Source organism: Chenopodium quinoa, unplaced genomic scaffold (genome assembly GCF_001683475.1).
Source record: "Chenopodium quinoa cultivar QQ74 unplaced genomic scaffold, ASM168347v1, whole genome shotgun sequence".
Lineage (NCBI taxonomy): Eukaryota > Viridiplantae > Streptophyta > Magnoliopsida > Caryophyllales > Amaranthaceae > Chenopodium > Chenopodium quinoa.
The window spans coordinates 2,663,840-2,683,671 of record NW_018742974.1 but is presented as its reverse complement, the minus strand read 5'-3'; the positions used below and the strand labels follow the sequence as shown (position 1 = coordinate 2,683,671).

At 39.5% G+C, this 19,832-nt stretch overlaps 1 protein-coding gene across 1 annotated transcript; it reads right to left on the bottom strand.

Annotated features, from left to right (window-relative positions):
- Nucleotides 1-992: 992 nt before the first annotated feature.
- Nucleotides 993-1,370, bottom strand: LOC110729290 (glycine-rich cell wall structural protein 1.8-like). Its single transcript, XM_021909020.1, has one exon. It carries the CDS (start codon nucleotides 1,368-1,370, stop codon nucleotides 993-995), a length of 378 nt encoding a protein of 125 aa, XP_021764712.1.
- Nucleotides 1,371-19,832: the final 18,462 nt, after the last annotated feature.

The following is a 19,832-nucleotide window of genomic DNA, read 5'->3' as shown; positions in this document are numbered from 1 at the left end:
ATGATAATATGAAATAGAGTGAATTAAAACAAACTTTGAACCTACTTATTCTTTTTCTTTCTTTTTTTTTTTTCAAACTTGAACTATTTTTTTTCTCTTTTGAATTTTTTTCTTCTTTTTTTCCTTGGACAACCTTCAAATAGAGCATTTGAACATATGAAACAACTTTTTTCTTCTTTGCTCTTTTTTTTTTTCTTTTTTACTTCATATTGGAAATTTTCAACTTTGTAACACAAAACATCAATATTTTCCAATCATAATATCAAAGAACAATAACTCTTCTTTTATTCCCACATTGTGCAAATAATGTGCACACCACAACTCCCTCACCTCACCAAATAATAGCTCCCCCAAGCCAAGCTTGGGACTAGTAACCAATGGGGCTAACATAGGCTTGTAATGTGGCTAAATTAACAATAAAAGGGCACAAGCAACAACATGGGTAGCAAGAAGGGAACAAATGTATCTAATATCGTCTGAAGGCTTCCTAAAAGAACAAATGCCTTCGTCCTCCTCAATGTGCATAACATTGAGCTATATAAACATTACTAATAGTTGCTAACCAATACTCAAATTCATTGACATACCAGGAACTAACACACATTCCTGACCAAATCAACTAGTCAAGCACTATATTCACAAATAGTTGGCAAAATTGACGCATGTTTAGGAATCCAAACAATTAAACTTCAAATCATGATCAACAAATTCACAAAGCTCATTATCATGTACCAAAAATCAAAACAATATTTTCTAAGTATGGGACACAGGGAAGCATGATTTACAATTCATTGGAACGTATTTTTGAATTTTTTTGTTTTTTTCAATTTTTTTTGTATTATTTTTTTTTCATAAAGGAAAGCAATAAAAAACTACACTAGGAAAGCAATAAATAGAGAAGAGAGAAAGAGAGTTACCATATATACAAGAAATCTCCCCCTAAGCCAAATCAAACAATGCCCTCATTGACTTGGGAAGGTAGCTAGGAGAAGCTACTCCTCATCATCATCCATCCTCTCGTACCCTCCTCCATAGCTAGAGCCGGCACCACCCTGGCTCGTTCCAGCACCACCATAACCCGAACCACCTGCAAAGTAGTTAGGGTTCACATTTCCCCCCATACCCCCAAAAGGAGCATCACCCCCATATCCATGGACTGATGAGTAGTCCACATAAGTACCAAATGCTCCGGGGGTGGAATACCCTCCTTGGGGGTATTGGAACCAGTCGGGAACTAATGCCTCAAGGGGAATAGCCCCTCGACATGCATAGTCATCGTACATAGGGTATAGACCCCTCCCAAGGTTCCTCTCTATGTGACCTACCCGACTATCCAAAGTGCTTAACCTAGAATCTAGGTTTTGCACCATGCCCTTTTCTCCCTTTCCCCATCTCTATACGGTCCAATTGGCTCCTAAAAGCCGAAAAGTGATAAGGGGCATTGGGGTCGACGTTATAATCGACCGAGGAGGTGGGTATGCCATAGGTGAAGGGTGGAGGTGGTGGGTAGTGGGGTGAGTGGTGTTGGGGGGAATGGTCTTGGGGTGATTGGTGGGGTTGTGGTGAAAGGTGAGGTTCTTGAACCTCGCCTAGACTGTTTATCTCAAATGTGTAAGAAGGCTTCCCCTTCTCAAATTTGGTCAAGGCGGGGTTGGGTAGGGTAAAGGCTTGGTCTCTCCTACCTGATTGTCGGTGGACTATCCACCAAGTCTCACCTCCCATGGGTTGCACCCAGTTTAGGCTCCCTAAATAAGCTAGGTCCATGAGGTTTGAGCCCACTACTTTCCTATGCCCATCCGGGTTTCAACCTAGGTGTTTGATGACAATATGGGTCACTTACCCCCCAAAATAGATAGGTGCCGTAGACCTACCCATTTCGGCCGCATTGGCCGCCCTTTGAAAGTGATTGGCAATCCTATGGGGTATGTTTAATTTTTCAGCATTAGGAATTACATAGGATGCCAACAATTCTAATTCATCCCTCCTCACGTTTGCCGGTTCATGCCTCCCAAATATATATTGAGGCCGGCAAACCTTTGCCAAAACTTTGGGACGAGATGTTGAATCCACGTCCCTTTGGCGTGTTGGAGATTAGCCAAACCCTCCGCAGTGAGTCTCTTGTAGACCACAACAATGTGGTCTTGGGAAGGTTCGATAGGTTTATCCGATTTCAATTCAAACAATTTCCCAAATTCTTTTAGAGTTAATCGCACATCGTTGTTTAATAATCGGAATTGCACATGAGTGATTATAGCATTCATTTTAATAACATTAAAACTAGAGATAAATTCTAATGTTAAATAATCATAAGTATCATGATGCATTTGGAAGAAACCACTCATGCATATACCCTTAAACAATTTTTCTACATATTTATCAAGACCTAATCTAGATAACGTAGGATGATGAACAAAACGGGTAATCTAAAACGGGTTGAGATTACATGCCTCTCGATGAGATTGAGCATCCTTTCCCGTTGTTCCGCCGAAGTGATAACAACCTCCTCCCATCCCGGTATTTGAAGCTTCGGGTCGACCATTGGTTATTGTTGCCTCGAACTTTCGCCCCTTTGTTGTCTAGAACATTTGGAAGCCATATGTAGGTGGAAATTTTGGTATTTGAAGCTTTCTCTCTCTAAGGGTTAGAAGAAATTATGAGAGAAAGTGGGAGAAAGTGGGTGGAAAATGTAGAGGAAGGTGTGAGGATTGAGAATATGTAGAAATTTTAAGGTTTTGATGGGTGAATTTGAGGATATCTTGGAAAGAAAGTGAGGTTGAAGGTTTGAAAATGGAGGTTTTAGAGAGAGAAAGTGTGAATGAGGAAGAAGAAGTAAGAAAAAAAAAGAAAAGAGAAAGGGAGAAGGAGGTTTTAAAACCTCCGGATAAATAGGCGCGCCCGATCGGGCAAAGGTGGTTCTTGGTGAAATGTAAAGTGCGCGCCCGATCGAGCAACCTCCGCCCGATCGGGCGCGAACACGAACCTGAAAATCGCCAATTTGCTCGCCCGATATTTCTTTTTGTGGCACTCGATTTCTCCAAAATTCCGCCCGATCGGGCAGCCTCGCCCGATCGGGCGAAGATTCCCTTGATTGTCTTCCTCACTTGCGCGCCCAATCGGGACTCCTTGCCCGATCAGGTGAAATAAACTTCAATTCTGACCCTTAGGTGCGCGCCCGATCGGGCCCGCACACAATCCTTGAGCTTCTCTTTTCTTCGCATTTTTCTCTTGAAACCTCTGTACTTTGTGATCTAAAACCTGTACAAAACACTCGTGAAAGGTAAAATTTCACTCTCCTCACCTCTCTAAAAAGAAATAAAAATAAAATAACGAAAAAAAAATTAGTTTAGGAAGCAAGAAATACGAGTTGCCTCCCGCAAAGCGCTGGTTTATCTATGTCCCGCACGACCCTCTTACCAAATTGAAGCTCAAAGTGAATTGGAACAGCTTAGGTGAAGTAATTCAACTGCACTAATCGTAGCCCCTTCATGATATAGCTTGAGTCTTTGGCCATTAACCTTGAACTCGTTACCATGTTCGTCGAAAACCTCCGCAGAACTATTGGCCCTTTTTACAATAAAAGGACCCGACCACCATGACCTTAACTTTCCTAGGAAGAGTTTAAGTCGAGAGTTGAACAGTAACACTTTATCACCCTCTTTGAGTTCTCTCGGAAGGATCATCTTGTCGTGCCACTTCTTTGTCTGCTCCTTGTAGACTCGAGCACTATCATAGGCCGTCAACCTAAACTCATCGAGTTGGTTAAGTTGAAGTAACCTCTTTTCTCTCTCTAGTTTGGCATCCAAATTGAGCTCCTTAATAGCCCAATATGCCTTATATTCCAATTTGACCGGGAGATGACATGCTTTGCCGTACATGAGTCTATACGGAGTAGTACCTATAGGGGTCTTGAATGCAGTTTTGTACGCCCAAAGGGTGTCATCCAACTTGTCGCTCCAATCTTTCCTTGACTTTGCCACCACCTTCTCTAGAATGGCCTTGATCTCACGGTTAGAAACTTCAAATTGGCCACTAGTTTGGGGATGGTAGGCTAAACCTGTCCTATGGTAGACACCATACTTTTTGAGGAGGGTGTCTAACTTCTGCTCATGAAAGTGAGATCCTCCGTCACTTATTATCGCTCTAGGCACGCCAAATCTTGGAAAGATGGTCTTCTTGAAAAGTCTGTGGACCACCTTGGCATCATTGGTAGGAGTAGCGATGGCCTCGACCCACTTGGATACATAGTCGACGGCGACAAGAATATAGAGGTTCCCTTTTGAAGAAGGGAACGGTCCCATGTAATCAACACCCCAAACGTCAAAAAATTTCAACTTCTAAAATTTCGGTTTGAGGCATCTCATGCCGCCGCGTGATGTTGCCAGTCCTCTGGCAAGAGTCACAAGCCTGCACAAAAATGTTAGCATCCTTAAACATTGTAGGCCAATAAAAACCCGACTCATTAATCTTGGCCACCATTTTAGTGGGGTCATGATGTCCTCCATATGGTGAGGTGTGGCAACTAGTAATCACACCGTGGACTTTTCATTCGGGAACACACCTGCGAAATAATCCATCTGCACACTCACGAAACAAAAAAGGATCATTCCAAAAATAATGTTTAACATCAAAAAGGAATTTCTTTTTTTATTGATAGGACAAATCAGGAGGTGGAGTACCATCCACTAAATAATTAGCAAAATCTGCATACCATGGGTGTTGCTCTACAACTGCATATAGGTTGTCATCAGGGAAAGAATCATCTATAGGAAGTGAATCCTTACCCTCATCATACCTGATACGTGACAAGTGGTCTGCCACTACGTTCTCTTCTCACTTTTTATCTTTTATTTCGATATTGAAATCTTGGAGCAAAATAACCCATCGGAGTACCTTGGCTTTGATTCCACCTTAGCTATCAAGTACTTCAACGCTGCATGGTCAGTAAAAACAATGACTTTAGAACCAACAAGATATGATCTAAATTTTTCTAAAGCATATATAACAGCAAGAAACTCCTTCTCCGTAGTGGCATAGTTGACTTGGGCCTCATCCAAAGTTTTTCTTGCATAATAAATAGTATGCAAAACCTTGTTCTTTCTTTGTCCGAGCACGGCTCCTAGCGCAAAGTCACTTGCATCACGCATGATCTTGAAAGGAAGATTCCAATCGGGAGCACATATGATGGGTGCCGATATCAAAGCCTGCTTAATCCTGTTTAAAGCCTCAAGACACTCGTCAGTAAAAATAAAAGGAGCATCCTTGAGAAAAAGCTGAGTTAGTGGTTTAGCAATTTTAGAAAAATCTTTGATAAAGCGGCGATAAAACCCTGCATGACCCAAGAAACTTCTAACTCCCTTAACATTAACTGGGGGAGGTAATTGCTCAATCACTGAAATCTTAGCTTTGTCTACTTGTATGCCCTTATCAGATACAATGTGACCTAGAACTACTCCCTCTGTCACCATAAAGTGACATTTCTCCCAATTTAGAACTAAATTGCATTCTTCACATCGTTTTAAAATTTTAGCAAGATTAATTAGACATCAATCAAATGAAGAACCATACACGCTAAAATCATCCATAAAGACTTCCATTATCGGCTCTATGAAATCAGAAAAGATGCTCATCATACAACTTTGAAAGGTAGCGGGTGCATTACATAAACCAAAAGGCATTCTACGATAAGCAAAAGTGCCATAAGGGCATGTAAAAGTTGTCTTTACCTGATTTTCAGGGTGAATCGGAATTTGAAAAAATCTCGAATACCCATCCAAATAGCAAAAGAATTTATGGTTAGCTAACCTCACAAGCATTTGATCTATAAAGGGAAGAGGGAAGTGGTCCTTTTTAGTGGCGATATTTAGTCTACGATAATCAATACACATACGCCACCCTGTTACAGTTCTAGTGGGAATTAATTCATTTTTTTCATTAGTGATCACAGTCATCCCACCTTTTTTAGGCACTACCTGCACAGGACTTACCCATTTGGAGTCATAAATAGGATAGATAATACCTGCATCAAGTAGTTTCATAACCTCTTTCTTGACTACTTCCTGCATGTTGGGATTTAATCTTCTTTGGGGTTGAATGCAGGGCTTATAGTTGTCCTCTAGATGTATCTTGTGCATACAAAAATCAGGACTAATACCCTTGAGATCATCAATACTGTACCCAATAGCTTTCTTATGGGTTTGAAGAACCCCTAGAAGTTGGGAAGTTTGTAGGTCATTAAGTGCAGTACTGATGATCACGGGGTATAGTTCCTGTTCATCTAGAAAAATATATTTTAAATGAGAAGGGAGAGGTTTTAGTTCAGGTTTCTTGACCTCTGCAAGTTTTGATTCCTGAACTAAATTTACTACCTTCATTGTTTCCTTGGGGCTTAACTCTTTTAAGGAAAGAGCTTTTTTCAATATCCTATACCTCATTACCCCAAACGCTTGCAGTGTCTTTAGATAAATTCCCATAGAGAACTTCCTCTAGGGGATCCCTTGCAAGAACTTGTGGCAAGCTATCATCACAAATATCATCCATTATATCAATTATATCAATATAACAACAATTTTCCTCTAGCATAGGCCCTTTCAAAACTTTCCCTAGATTAAAAGTAACATTATCGTCACCAACAAAAAGGGTTAGTTTGCCATTTTTAACATCAATAATTGCTCCTGCAGTAAGGAGAAAAGGCCTACCTAATATAATGGGTATTTGCGTATTCTCTTCCATGTCTAACACAACAAAATCAACAGGAATAAAAAATTTACCAACTCTGACAGGGACGTCCTCTAAAATACCTAAGGGGTATTTTAAAGAACGATCTGCCATTTGCAAAGTTATATTAGTAACTTTTAATTCTCCCATATTAAGTTTAGCACAGACAGACGATGGTATAACACTGACACTAGCACTAAAATCACACAAAGCTTTATCAATAAAAACATTCCCTATATGACAAGGGATAGAAAAACTACCGGGATCCTTTAATTTAGGAGGGGATTTATTTTGCAATAGAGCGCTACACTCCTTTGTGAAAGCTACAGTTTCTACTTCATTAAAGGTCCTTTTCCTAGTTAGAATGTCTTTCATAAATTTAGCATAAGCAGGAACTTGAGTGATTAAATCAGTGAAAGGAACTGTTACATGAAGGTTTTTACAACCTCTAAGAACTTACCAAATTGTTTATCAAACTTACTCTTCAGTTGTCTATTAGGGAATGGTAGTTTAATAAACGGGCTCTGCACATCTCCTCCCTTATTCTGAGATTTACCCTACATAGAAACATTAGTAGAGTTAGTATCTATTTGTAGCCTTGCAGGGTTAGTAGGATTAGCATTTGGTATAGAGGAATCTAGATCAGGAACTGGTCCATCTTCCTTTGGCATAGGAGGTCCATCATAATGTGAACCACTCCTTAGAGTGATTGCATTGACATAATCTGTAGGATGGATAGGTTGTGATGGTAGAGCTCCCTGCTGACGGGATTGTAGGGTAGATGAAAGTTGTGCAATTTGATTATCCATGATTTTATTGTGGGCTAAAATAGAATCAATTTGCGCATCCCTACTCTCCATATGCTTTTGCAAATTGGCAAGCATTGCTCTAATTTCTGTCATGGCAGGGTCGGAAGATGATGAGGGTGATGTTGGCTTTTCTGGCCGGAATTGGGGTGGTAATATTTTTGCCGTGATGGGGGTTGCTGTTGAGGTTGTTGTGGAGGTGGAGGGTTTTGTAAATTGGTACTCCGGTGCGAAAGATATGGATGGTTCCGGTAACCGGCATTGTAAGAGTTGGAATATGGGTTATTCTGCCTATAAGTTTGAAAGCCATTAACTTGTCCTATGGAGCTCCTACAATCTTGCTCCCAATGCCCTACAATTCCACAATTTTCACAAAAAGTTTCATTGTTAGCAACAGTAGAAACATTAGCTACAAAGTTAGGATTAGCAGTAAGATTATCTAATTTTTGACAAATAGACGTTAATTGAGCTTGCAAAAAGGATACGGAATCGACATTATATTTTCCTTTATTTTCAAACCCTTTTAGATTCTCGTATTGGGAATTGTGTATTTCCATGTCATCGATAACTTGTCCTGCATCGTCCACATTTAAATTCATGAACCTCCCACTAGCTGTAGAATCTAGAACTAATCTAGAAGAATTTCCAAGTCCGTTGTAGAATGCTTGGATCAATTGCCATTGTGCTAGATTGTGGTGGGGGTATTCTCTTTGTAGATCCTTGAACCTCTCCCAAGCCTCATATAGCGTTTCGTCGGCCTCTTGAGCGAAATTCTGAATAGCACTCCTTAATACCGTTGTTCTCTCTGCAGGATAATATTTATTATAGAAATTCAAAGCAAGAGTTTCCCAGTCAGTAATACCAAGTGCAGTTCTATTCAAACCATTAAACCATAATTTAGCTTTGCCACATAATGAAAGGGAAAAAGAATCTCCATGATTTGGTCCTGCGTGACACCGACTTGTCTAATGGAGTTACAATACTGGCAGAAATCTGCGATGTGAAGATTAGGATCTTCGCCCTTAGCTCCACAGAATTGCTTCCTCTCTATCATAGTGATAAATTGGGGCTTGATTTCAAACTGAACTCTATCTAGTGCCGGAGTGGGATTAAGGTGCGGGAAATCTGTCAGCTTTGGCTGCGAGTAGTCACTGAGTTTCTTCTGGGCCGTCATCTCTGATTCTGAATCTGAAGGAATTTCTGTGTCACTAGAATTAGAGGGAGGATCACTTCGGCTGTTGTCATCCTCAAGACCCGCCAGAATTTGTCTATAGATTTTCCTTTGCCTATGAAACGAGCGCTCGATCTTAGGATCGAATGGGATGTAACCTGATCTGGAACAGCTGGGCATAAGCAAGGAACTAAAAGACAAATATGAGAATTACCTCAAAGAACTAACGTTTCCCCGGCAACGGCGCCAAATTTTGACAGGGTAAAGTCGTATCCCCCAATCAAAAGTAATTACTAAGTCCTCTAACTAAAGTAGATAGGGAAGTAGGGTCGAATCCACAGGGAAACAAGCCTTTCTACTCCTAATTAATTATTATAATCTAAATTATCAAGGTAACCAATATTGTTGTAAATAAAGACTATACTACGAAGAATAAGATCGCAGGAAATAAAGTAGGGAGAAATTAAACATTAAAAGACCTAGGGCATAGGTTCACTAATAAACAATAATCCAAGGCAAATCTTAATAAGCAATCGCAATCATTAAGCATTGATTAATCAGATTATAAAGGGCTTTCGCTACGTATTATAATCACAGAGTTAATTTACCGGTATTAAATCTCATCTGTCGAATCTCGACTTAACCATATATAAATTAGTCCGCCTATTGAAACTAAGCCTAAACATAAATTCTCATCTGTCGAATCTCGAATTAATATTGCTAAACTCATACAATTAAATCTGGCCAAACTTAATTGCATAGAATTAAATCAATCAATAGGAAATTAACCAAGCATTGATAATCAACAATCACAAATTTACCCCTTCATAATATTTATTAGATCCCCATAAACCCGAGAAATAAAACTTCTCAAGCATCAACATATCTAAACTAATCAAATAAATAAAGCAAGACATAATCAAAGAAGTAAATAAAATAACTGAAATTAAAAGAGAAGAAATTGTTACCAAAAGAAATCTGGATTAATGAAAGTAATTAAGAACAAAGTTGAGGGAGAATTTAAGAGAGAGAAAAAATCCTAAGTAGAGAGAGAAAATCTAAAAGAGAAGATAATCCAAAATTACGTACATAATTCGTACTTAAACACTCCTAAAACAAAAAATAAAACAAAACTAATCAGCTACTTAGAAAAACACGCGCCTGATTGGGCCCGCCTTTTTACAACGCCCATTGCTGGTATGTTGCGCCCGATTGAGTCTACACTCACCCGATCGGACGCGGCTCCTTCTTTGAGGCTGCATTGCGCGCACTCGCCCGATCGGGCGTATGCTTGCCCGATCGGGCCCGGCTTTTTCTTCGAGGCTTGGATTTCGATTGGGCTCGATTCCTCGACCCAATCCGAATTTCCTCATTGGGTCTTGATTGCTTGATCCAATAGCCCCAGTATCACATACTGAGCCCTTAATCACCGGCTCTCATTGATCCTGGGCTTCAAGAATGGTTGTGTCCTTCTAACTTCTATAGTTGATCCATGAAAACCCGGGAAAATGCTCCAAAAGTGCAATTTTCTGTAAAACTCAACCAAAACTAAGAAAACACTAGAAAACACAAATTAGTAATAAAAGTGGCCCTAAAGAGCCAAAAACACTACTAATTATGACCACGGGACGGGGGTAAAACACTATATAAATTGGACATATCATTTGTCTAAAACTAATGTATGTGGAATTTCTGAGAGGGAAGGTTTAGAAAAAGAATAGAGAGAGAAAGCTTCTAGATTTTAGAAAGAGAATAGAGAGAGAGAGAGAGAATATGGTTTCCAATTATGATTGTTAATGATGACTGTGAATGAATAAAAACAGGGAAATACGACCAACGACAAGAATTAGCACCAGACGACAAGCTTAGCACCATGCGACAACTGTCAGCGTCAGACAACATATATTAGCGCAAGGCGACAACTTTGTCGACTTGCACTGAGTCAAAAATACAACGTGCTTTGTACGTGGAATCATCTTCTCAATACGATTAAGAAGCTAATTCCGCGTTTATCAAATTAAAATCATGTTTGTGATAAATCACATATTTTGTTCAAAATAAAACTCTTTAAAATATAATTATCAATCATAATCTCATTAGAATTTAAAATAACCTTCTAGATTATTCTAGAATATTAAAATCAATCCTAATAAATTTAGGAATAATAATTAATAGGCCATCCACTAGATCATTGGGCCACATATAAAATCCATTTTAGGCCATATTTAATTTAATCCATAACTTCATCATTATTCATCGAAATTGGGCTTATAATATATCGTTTGAAAGCTCTTTTTGAACCCAATCCAACTACTATATTATTAGAACCTTATCATGGACCAAACACAATTGGATTGACTATTTTCATAAATAGAGTGTAAAAAGAAATATTTTCGAAAATAGTAGAAGAGATATAAAAACATCCACATCACTAGATTTTTCACACTTTCACTTCGTTCGATAATCAAATGACGTGAAAAATATTCATCATTGGGTTTTTTTTTGGGAGACACTTTTGTTGGGGTTTGGCGAGTCCGACTCACCGCGGAAACAACCCCGACCCAAGGAACCATTCGTAATTAAAAAAACAATAAAGCATCAATAAATAAACACAAGGAAAGGAAGAACGAATCATACTCTTGAAGAGAGCTTCGCCCTCTCAAAACGGGTTGTTACTTGAAAGCCTTGAGCACCGCAAATGTCGTGCCTCCAATGGTATCCACCCACAAAGGACGAACACGACTTTTTAGGTCCGCTACCTTGGAGTTAGCAAGGTCCGACCAAAACCCAAGTGATAATTGAGTTTAAGAGTTTTTCCCAAAATATGGAATGCTCTTTCTAACTCCCACTCAATCACTTTACTCCAAATCCCAAGGTTGGTATTTATAGAGGAAAGTATGAGTGGGAATTTCTATCCCATCAATGTGGGATCATGAAATTCCACAAATTAATTTAAAGCTAAATTAAATTAAAATTGCAAACTAATAATAAATCTACAAGTGGCATTACCATGTGAAATGGGTTGGTGAGGACCACATGGAGAGTAGGGGACCATACTTGCTCCCCACTCAATACTCTCCTTGTGCCACATGTCCTTATCCACTTGCTCCCATATTCCTCAAGCTTCCCCATAGTGACCGGTCCTATGGCCTAGCCATGAGCCAAGCCTCACACCAAGATGCGGGCTGCTGCTGTGCGCGCAAGCCACGCACTTGGTGCGGGCTTGCTGTTGAGCGTGGCTGCTAGTGCGCGCGCTGCTAGCACGCCTAGCTTGCGGCAGCTAGCTGCTGCACGCACCACGTGCACGCGGCTGCTAGTTGATGCTGTGCATGGCTGCTAGCATGGTGCGCTAGCACACACCTAGCCAGCCATGCTAGGCTCGGCTTGGTGCGCTTGCTAGCCACCTATGCTTGGACATTTTTGCCCCTATCATTCGGATGCTCGGGGCACTCCGATGCTAGGGGTATTTTGGAAATATGGTCGATTTAATATTATTTTGCGCGTCTCGTCTTTTTATTATTTTTTACCTCGACTTCCGACGATCGGTTTCAACGCTCCAAGCTCGAATTACCGACGTCTAAATATTTAACACTCGGGCGACGAATTATTTTCTTCCGAATTAATTCGTCGAGTCGGTTCGTATATTTTGCTTGGGTGTGTCCCGAAGGGTTCAGTCAAGATTAAACTGTAATATTAATTATATTAATATTACTGATCGGAAGCGACCTCCACCCAGGCATTCCGATCACTTGACCTTACTGAATATATTAGTTTTCTAATAAGTCCGAACCTGCGATTAGAATAATACACTTGTTCGAAGGACACCATTCCTTTCAATCTCCCACTTGTCCTTCCGGACAAGATTGCATTTAGTGTATAGCCCCTTTCCTATGTCTTCTCATGTCTCTTCATGAACTATAGAGTAAGATTACTCGTCATCTCTGTTACGTCCAGAAGTGTTTTTCGAAATCCGAGTTTGACTGTCAATAAGAAGATGATTTCTAAAATCCATCTGAGCACGGCCATGCATTTTCACAGTCTCGCTCTTCGAGAGGCCTTGTAAACAACAAGACATGTTCCCTATTGTTAGTAGGGGGACATTTCCAGTCTTGTAATGTAGCTTCTCTTACTAAGAGGACCTAGCCGCCCGATATCTGTCGTTATAATCCCCAGTTACGACAGACGTTTGGCGGATACCAAAGCGGACTAGTACTCAAACAAGAGACCTCCCACTACTCATGGTCAAGGAAAAGAGTTCCGATAGTAATAATGTGAAAAATACTTATGACGAATTTAAATCTCTTAAAGTATTCTCATAGGTCGATCTAGTATGGTTCTAAACAAATACCTGTGCAAATGATTTATATCCTCATAGCACAAGAAACGGTGCTATAAATCATACTACACACTAATCTCCAATGGTCATTAATCGTCCACAAAAATATGACCTTGATTAGGGATAATTTTCGATTAAAATATTCAATGTTCACTTAATAGGTGTTTCTTTATCCAAGCCATTGACTTGATACCCTATTTTGAATATTTATTAAAATCGAATAGACTCATTACTTAATTCTAAACCACAATTAAATAGAGACGGAGTGAATTAAATTGCATGAAAAATTTTAATTACTCCAAAAACTGAATGGTTCATCATAGTGCTTTACATTAACATTGTCCAAAATTTAATTAAAACACTATAATATGGAAATCAAAGCCAGTTCGCGACATGCTTGATTCCCATTGCCTCAATGTGTTTGTTGTGCTTCACTCGAGACAAGGGTTTAGTAAGTGGATCGGCTACATTGTTATCTGTTCCCACTTTGCCAATTCTGATTTCACCCTCTGTCTTCCATTCTCGAATCATGTAAAATCGCCTCTTGACATGTTAGACCTTCTGATGTTCTCATGGCTCTCTAGCCTGAGCAATAGCTCCATTGTTGTCACAATGGAGGTCTATTGGACCCTTGATGGAGGGTACAACACCAAGTTTACCAAGTTCCCACTTTGCAAATTCTGATTTCACCCTCTGTCTTCCATTCTCGAATCATGTGAAATCGCCTCTTGACATGTTAGACCTTCTGATGTTCTCATGGCTCTCTAGCCTGAGCAATAGCTCTATTGTTGTCACAATGGAGGTCTATTGGACCCTTGATGGAGGGTACAACACCAAGTTCATCAATGAACTTGCGATCTAAACTGCCTCCTTGGCTGCCTCAGACGCTGCCAATTACTCGGCTTCAGTTGTAGAATCAGCGGTTGTGCTTTGCTTTGCACTCTTCCAACTAAACGCTCCTCCAATGAGACAGAATATGTATCCGGATTGTGACTTGGAGTCGTCTCTGTCTGTCTAGAAGCTTGCGTCGGTATATCCCTCAACAACCAATTCATCTTTACCGCCATAGACCAGGAATTTATCCTTGTTCCTTTTCAGGTACTTCAGAATATTCTTGGCCACAGTCCAATGCGCCTCTCCTGGGTCTGATTGGTATCGGCTCGTAGCACTCAAGGCATACGATACATCCGGCCTAGTACATATCATGGCATACATGATCGATCCAATAAGCGAAGAATATGGAATACGACTCATCCTTTCTCGCTCATCAGGTGTCTTTGGATACTACTTCTTGCTTAAGGTTATGCCATGTGACATGGGTAGGTGCCCTCTCTTGGCTCCTTCCATTTGGAATTGAGCTAGTACCTTATCGATGTAAGTACTTTGACTCATTCCTATCATCCTCTTTGATCTACCCCTATAGATCTTGATGCCTAGTATGTACTGAGCCTCTCCCAAGTCTTTCATTGAAAAACATTTCCCGAGCCAAGCCTTTATAGACTCTAATAACGGAATGCTATTTCCAATGAGCAAAATGTCATCGACATATAAGACTAGGAAGGCGATGTCACTCCCACTGAGCTTCCTGTAAACACAAGACTCATCTGGATTCTTGATAAAACCAAACTTACTGATGGCTTCATTAAATTGCAGATTCCAACTTCTGCTTGCTTGCTTTAATCCATAAATGGACTTCTTAAGCTTGCATACCTTCTTAGGATTGTTCTGGTCGACAAAACCTTTAGGTTGTGTCATGTACACAGTTTCTTCCAAAATTCCATTGAGGAAGGCGGTTTTGACGTCCATCTGCCATATTTCATAATTGTAATATGCAGCACTCGCTAGAAGAATTCGAACGGACTTAAGCATAGCTACTGGAGAAAAGGTTTCATCATAATCAACGTCGTGAATTTGCCTGTAACCTTTTGCTACCAGCCTTGCTTTATAAATGAATACATTTCCATCTTTGTCGGTTTTCATCTTGAAAATCCATTTACATCCGATAGATGTGTAACCTACGGGTAAATCAACCAAGTCCCATACTTTATTTTCAAACATGGAGTCTATTTCGGATTTCATGGCCTCTTGTCATTTTGCAGAGTCGGGGCTCGTCATAGCTTGCTTGTAGGTTGCCGCCTCATCTCCATCCACTACTAGGATGTCCTGATCTTCGGTTAATACAACACCGAGATATCTGTTAGGTTGAGATCTTGGCCGAGTTGACCTACGTAGGGTGATGGACTGAGCATTTCATTGTCGGTTTGACTTTGCATATTTTGACTTTGACCAATGTCAACAGATGCTACGTGAGCACTTTGATTGTCAACTTGTCCTTGTTGCTCGTCCTCTCGAACTTCATTGAGTTCGATTTTCCTCCCACTTGTCATTTTGGAGAGATGCTCCTTCTCCAAAAAGACACCTTCACAAGCAACAAACACTTTGTTCTCGGATTTGTTGTAGAAGTAATACCCTTTGGTTTCTTTTGGATAACCCACAAAGTAAACCTTGTCAAATTTCGGATGAAGTTTGACAGAAATGAGTTTCTTGACATATGCTTCGCATCTCCAAATCTTGAGAAAAGACAACCTTGGAGGTTTATTTGTCCATAATTCATATGGAGTCTTTTCCACCGCCTTTGACGGAGCACGATTCAGTGTAAGTGTCGCAGTTAAAAGTGCATGTCCCCAGAAAGAGATTGGAAGTTCACTAAGAGCCATAGTCGATCGGACCATGTCTAACAGGGTTCGATTCCTCCTTTCAGATACTCCATTCCATTGAGGAGTTCCCAGAGGTGTCAACTTTGAAAGTATTCCATGTTCTTTCAGATGGTCATCGAATTCTTGGCTCAAATATTCGCCACCTCGATCCGATCGAAGCGCTTTGATTTTCTTGTGGAGTTGGTTTTCAACTTCGTTCTGAAATTCCTTGAATTTATCAAACGATTCAGATTTGTGCGAAATTAGATAGACATAACCATATCTACTATAGTCGTCCTTGAAGGTTATGAAATACCGATAACCACTCCTTGCGGGTGTACTCATTGGCCCACATACATCGGTGTGTATTAGTTCCAACAAGTCACCGGCCCTTTCTCCCAACTTAGAGAATGGTTGCTTTATCATCTTGCCTAATAAACATCCTTCGCAATTCTCAAAGGATTCTAAATCAAATGAGTCAAGAATACCTTCTTGAAGAAGCTTATTGATGCGTTTGATGTTAATGTGGCCAAGACGACAGTGCCACAAGTAAGTTTGACTAGACGGTGTAGTCTTAGCTTTCTTTGCATTGGTATCAAACATTTTGTCTAAAAACACGTGAAAGTGTCATTCCATAAATATATTCAAGACATTAAAACAAAAGTCTTGGTTGATGAAAACGACGTACAACGTCGGAAATACATCAAAAGTATGGTGCATAAAACTAAATAAGTTCTACTTCTTTAGACAAAACATGAGATTACAAGTTTTCTTGGATAGATCACCTTCATCCTATTTGTGTACTCATTTCCACATGAAAAAGAACCGCTCACTTGGTTCCTGAAAAAGGAGTGTATTGTGAGTCAATTTTCCATAATCTAATACCTTTTAAAATTGCTTATATTCAAGTGTTTCAGATGATACATGAGGTTGAGGTTAATTTTCCTTTCGCCTCATCATCCAGATACTTGCTGCATTCTCTTTTGTAGTGTCCGGGGTTACCACAATAGAAGCAGCGCATCTTCCTCTTGTCTTTGAACTCCTTTTTCCTTGGTCTAAGGGAAAAGTCAGCCTTCTTGCAAGAATAGGTCTTTTAGAGCTCTTGGATGACTTCCCTTAAGAACAGTGTATCCCTATTGGCGCTGAGACGCATTTTAAGCCCTACATATCCCGAGTGAATAGAGCTAAGAAGCATGTGAGCCGCTTTCTCGTCTTCCACTGGTTTGCCAATTAGCTCCAGATGGTTGAATACCCTTGTCATGTTAATTACATGAGCTTGAAGTGGCATTCCGGGCTTAAGTCTCGCATTGTAGACTTTTCCCCACACCTCTTGTCTTTCTTTCGAGAGACAACCATCTTGCGGTGGCTTGATCCTTATTTTGGAGAGTGACCTAGTCACATCCTCCACATGACCATCATAATTGCCCCTAGCACTTTTGGTGACCCTCAAATTGACTACATCCTCAAGAGCTTTGAGCATCATGTCCGGAAAATATCCGGAGAAAATCTCCTTCCATTGAACCGGGATGGAGTTTTCCATGAGTTTCGAAACTCTCTTGCAATCCATGCTCCATTCTTCATGAGCTTCATCACTCATGATCTCTTTCAAGTAGAAACTGGGGATCGGAGTGTCAAAGATATGCTCTAGGTAGCAATTTCTGAGTGTCTTTCGGAGTTCATCTTCCCATTCCTTAACGTTCACCAAATTGAGCAAAAATGGTAACTTTTAGGGAAGTTCCGGGTACATAAGGTCGTTGTCATTAGTTGAAGACATGATTCTACAATTGAAAGAATTTTAATGAAAAACCATTCAAAATTACTTAAATAGGATTGAATTTTATTCATGCAAATTTTCAATACTTATTTAGCGTCTTATTTACACGTAAAATTGTCCCTATTTTGTGAAAATAAGGCGATTCCAAGATCCGAAGAAACAAAGAGTAGTTAAGCATGCTTTGGCTTGTCTTAACACTCAATCTTCTAGGGTACGCATTACCTTTCTAATGGCTCTAAGCCACTCTTGGTTAGACAATCGTCGCATCTAATGCATATTTGACGATGTATCTCTTTTGCCATGGTATGTGAGGACTCCTCACTCATACCGATGAGTTAAACCAAAACCAACGTGCACACCCGGTGTGCCTTATGAGCCTTGGAGAAGTGATGGCACCTCACTTTGGCGTAGCCTACCATCACCCTCGTTCGGTTGGTAAGTGTTGTTTTGGAAAGGAAAGTTTGACTCAATATTATTAGGGACCTAGGATTTCTATGTTGGTTGATTTAAGTGAACTTAACTAATCATCGCAACATAAAGAAAACCTAAACATGCATCTAACGAATAATTCACATGTATATAAGCATAAAATATAAAGAGAAATTATAGATGCATATTGGCAACTAGCATGACCCCTTGAATTCTTCAAATCTTCAAAAGGTCTTCATTTGCAATTCAAGGCTTTGTCTTCCAAGATACGCCGTCTTCAAGACTTAACCAAACTATGCAAATACTTGTGTCTACGACTAGGAATAATCTAAATATTAAGGTACAAAAACACTTAACGGTGCGTAGACCGTATTTAGATTTACAAAAATACATAACGACACGTAGTCCGTATTTTCTATCCTAATCGGGTCCCACTAGTTGCCATTTCATAAAACTTGTGTGAGAGAATATATATTCCATTCATCCATTCACTATTTGTGAATGGCCCATGCAATTTACAATATCAAACAAGTAAAATGCATTAAAACAACGCGCGCACTAGTAACTAATTTAGGTGGTTAATCCGATTAACACGCCTAATTAAAACTAGTCAAATTTGTTTAACCGATTATGTAATTGACGTCATTAATAATTGAAGCTCCCACTAAATTCCTTATTTCCCTTAATTAATCAAATTAATTAAGTCGGTAGCACCCAAACTTGTCAAAATAAAATTTTTCCAATGCCGCTCAAAACCGAGGCCTAGCCTCCCAAAATTTTAATTAAAATAAACAAAATTAATTAAAATAAATAAAACGGCAAAATAAGCAATATTAAGCCAACCGCATTTCAAGTGGCTTTCGCTTTAAACGTTTTGCCAAGGAAACTCGAATAATCGCACGTAAAATAAGCAATATTAAGCCACTGCCGCACGCACGCGCACGCACAACCTTGGCTTCTGGTGCGTGGCTGCTGCGGCCATGTGCTGCTGCCGCGCATGTGGCCGCACGCAAGGCGGGGAAGCCACCTTGGCAGCCACATGCGGGCTGCTATGCAGCCCGACTAGCCAAGGGTGGTTCTTTTCCTCGTTTTGCATGCCATGGCCTCGGGATTTGATCCCATTTCACGAGACATAATTAATTAATTCTAAATTAATTTTAGAACTAACTTAATGAGCAAAAAATAAAAATTTTAAACAAGTCTAACTTAATAAAATTTCAATAGTGCAAATAACCAAATTAATTCCAAGAACCATTCTTAATTAAATTGGTTTAGCTTGGTGCAATAACAAAGTTGAGGCAATTTCTCCCTTTTAATTTAATCAATTTAAATTAAACTTGAGAATTTGACAAAGTAAGTGGAAGTTGGAAGAATATGAACTTTAATGTTCAACTGAAAATTCCAACATCTAAATTTTGTGAATCCTTGAAAATTATATCTTCCAACATGAAGATAACCAAATTTCTATCACAAAAATTGAAACTTTATGTTTCCAATCAACTCAAAATGATTAAAACAACAAAGTTTAACACAAAATAACATGAAATTTAGTGGTTTTTAAAGTTTCAATCACTTATCACAAATAAAGATTGAATCTTTAACACTTAAGAAGCCTCAAAACAAAAAATTTCACACTAAAAAACAATTAGTTTGCAATTATGTGAAAATAAATCAACCTTTAAGCATCAAATACTACCAAGTAAGTGTGCTTTAAGGGGACTTAAAAATGCAGAAAATAATGCAAATAATCAACCACATAATCAACAAGTTATGCCATTAATTTCAAGGTTAGAAAAGACTTAAAATTTTTCGTCAAAAACGAAAAATCCCTCGAAAAATGCATTTCTGGTCAGAATTTGGCTAAAATCACAGATCCTTTGAGAGAAAAACCTTTCCAGAACACCTT

Excerpts from the sequence above, each read along its gene's own strand:
- LOC110729290 (XM_021909020.1), bottom strand. The coding sequence starts at position 1,370 with ATGGTGCAAAACCTAGATTCTAGGTTAAGCACTTTGGATAGTCGGGTA.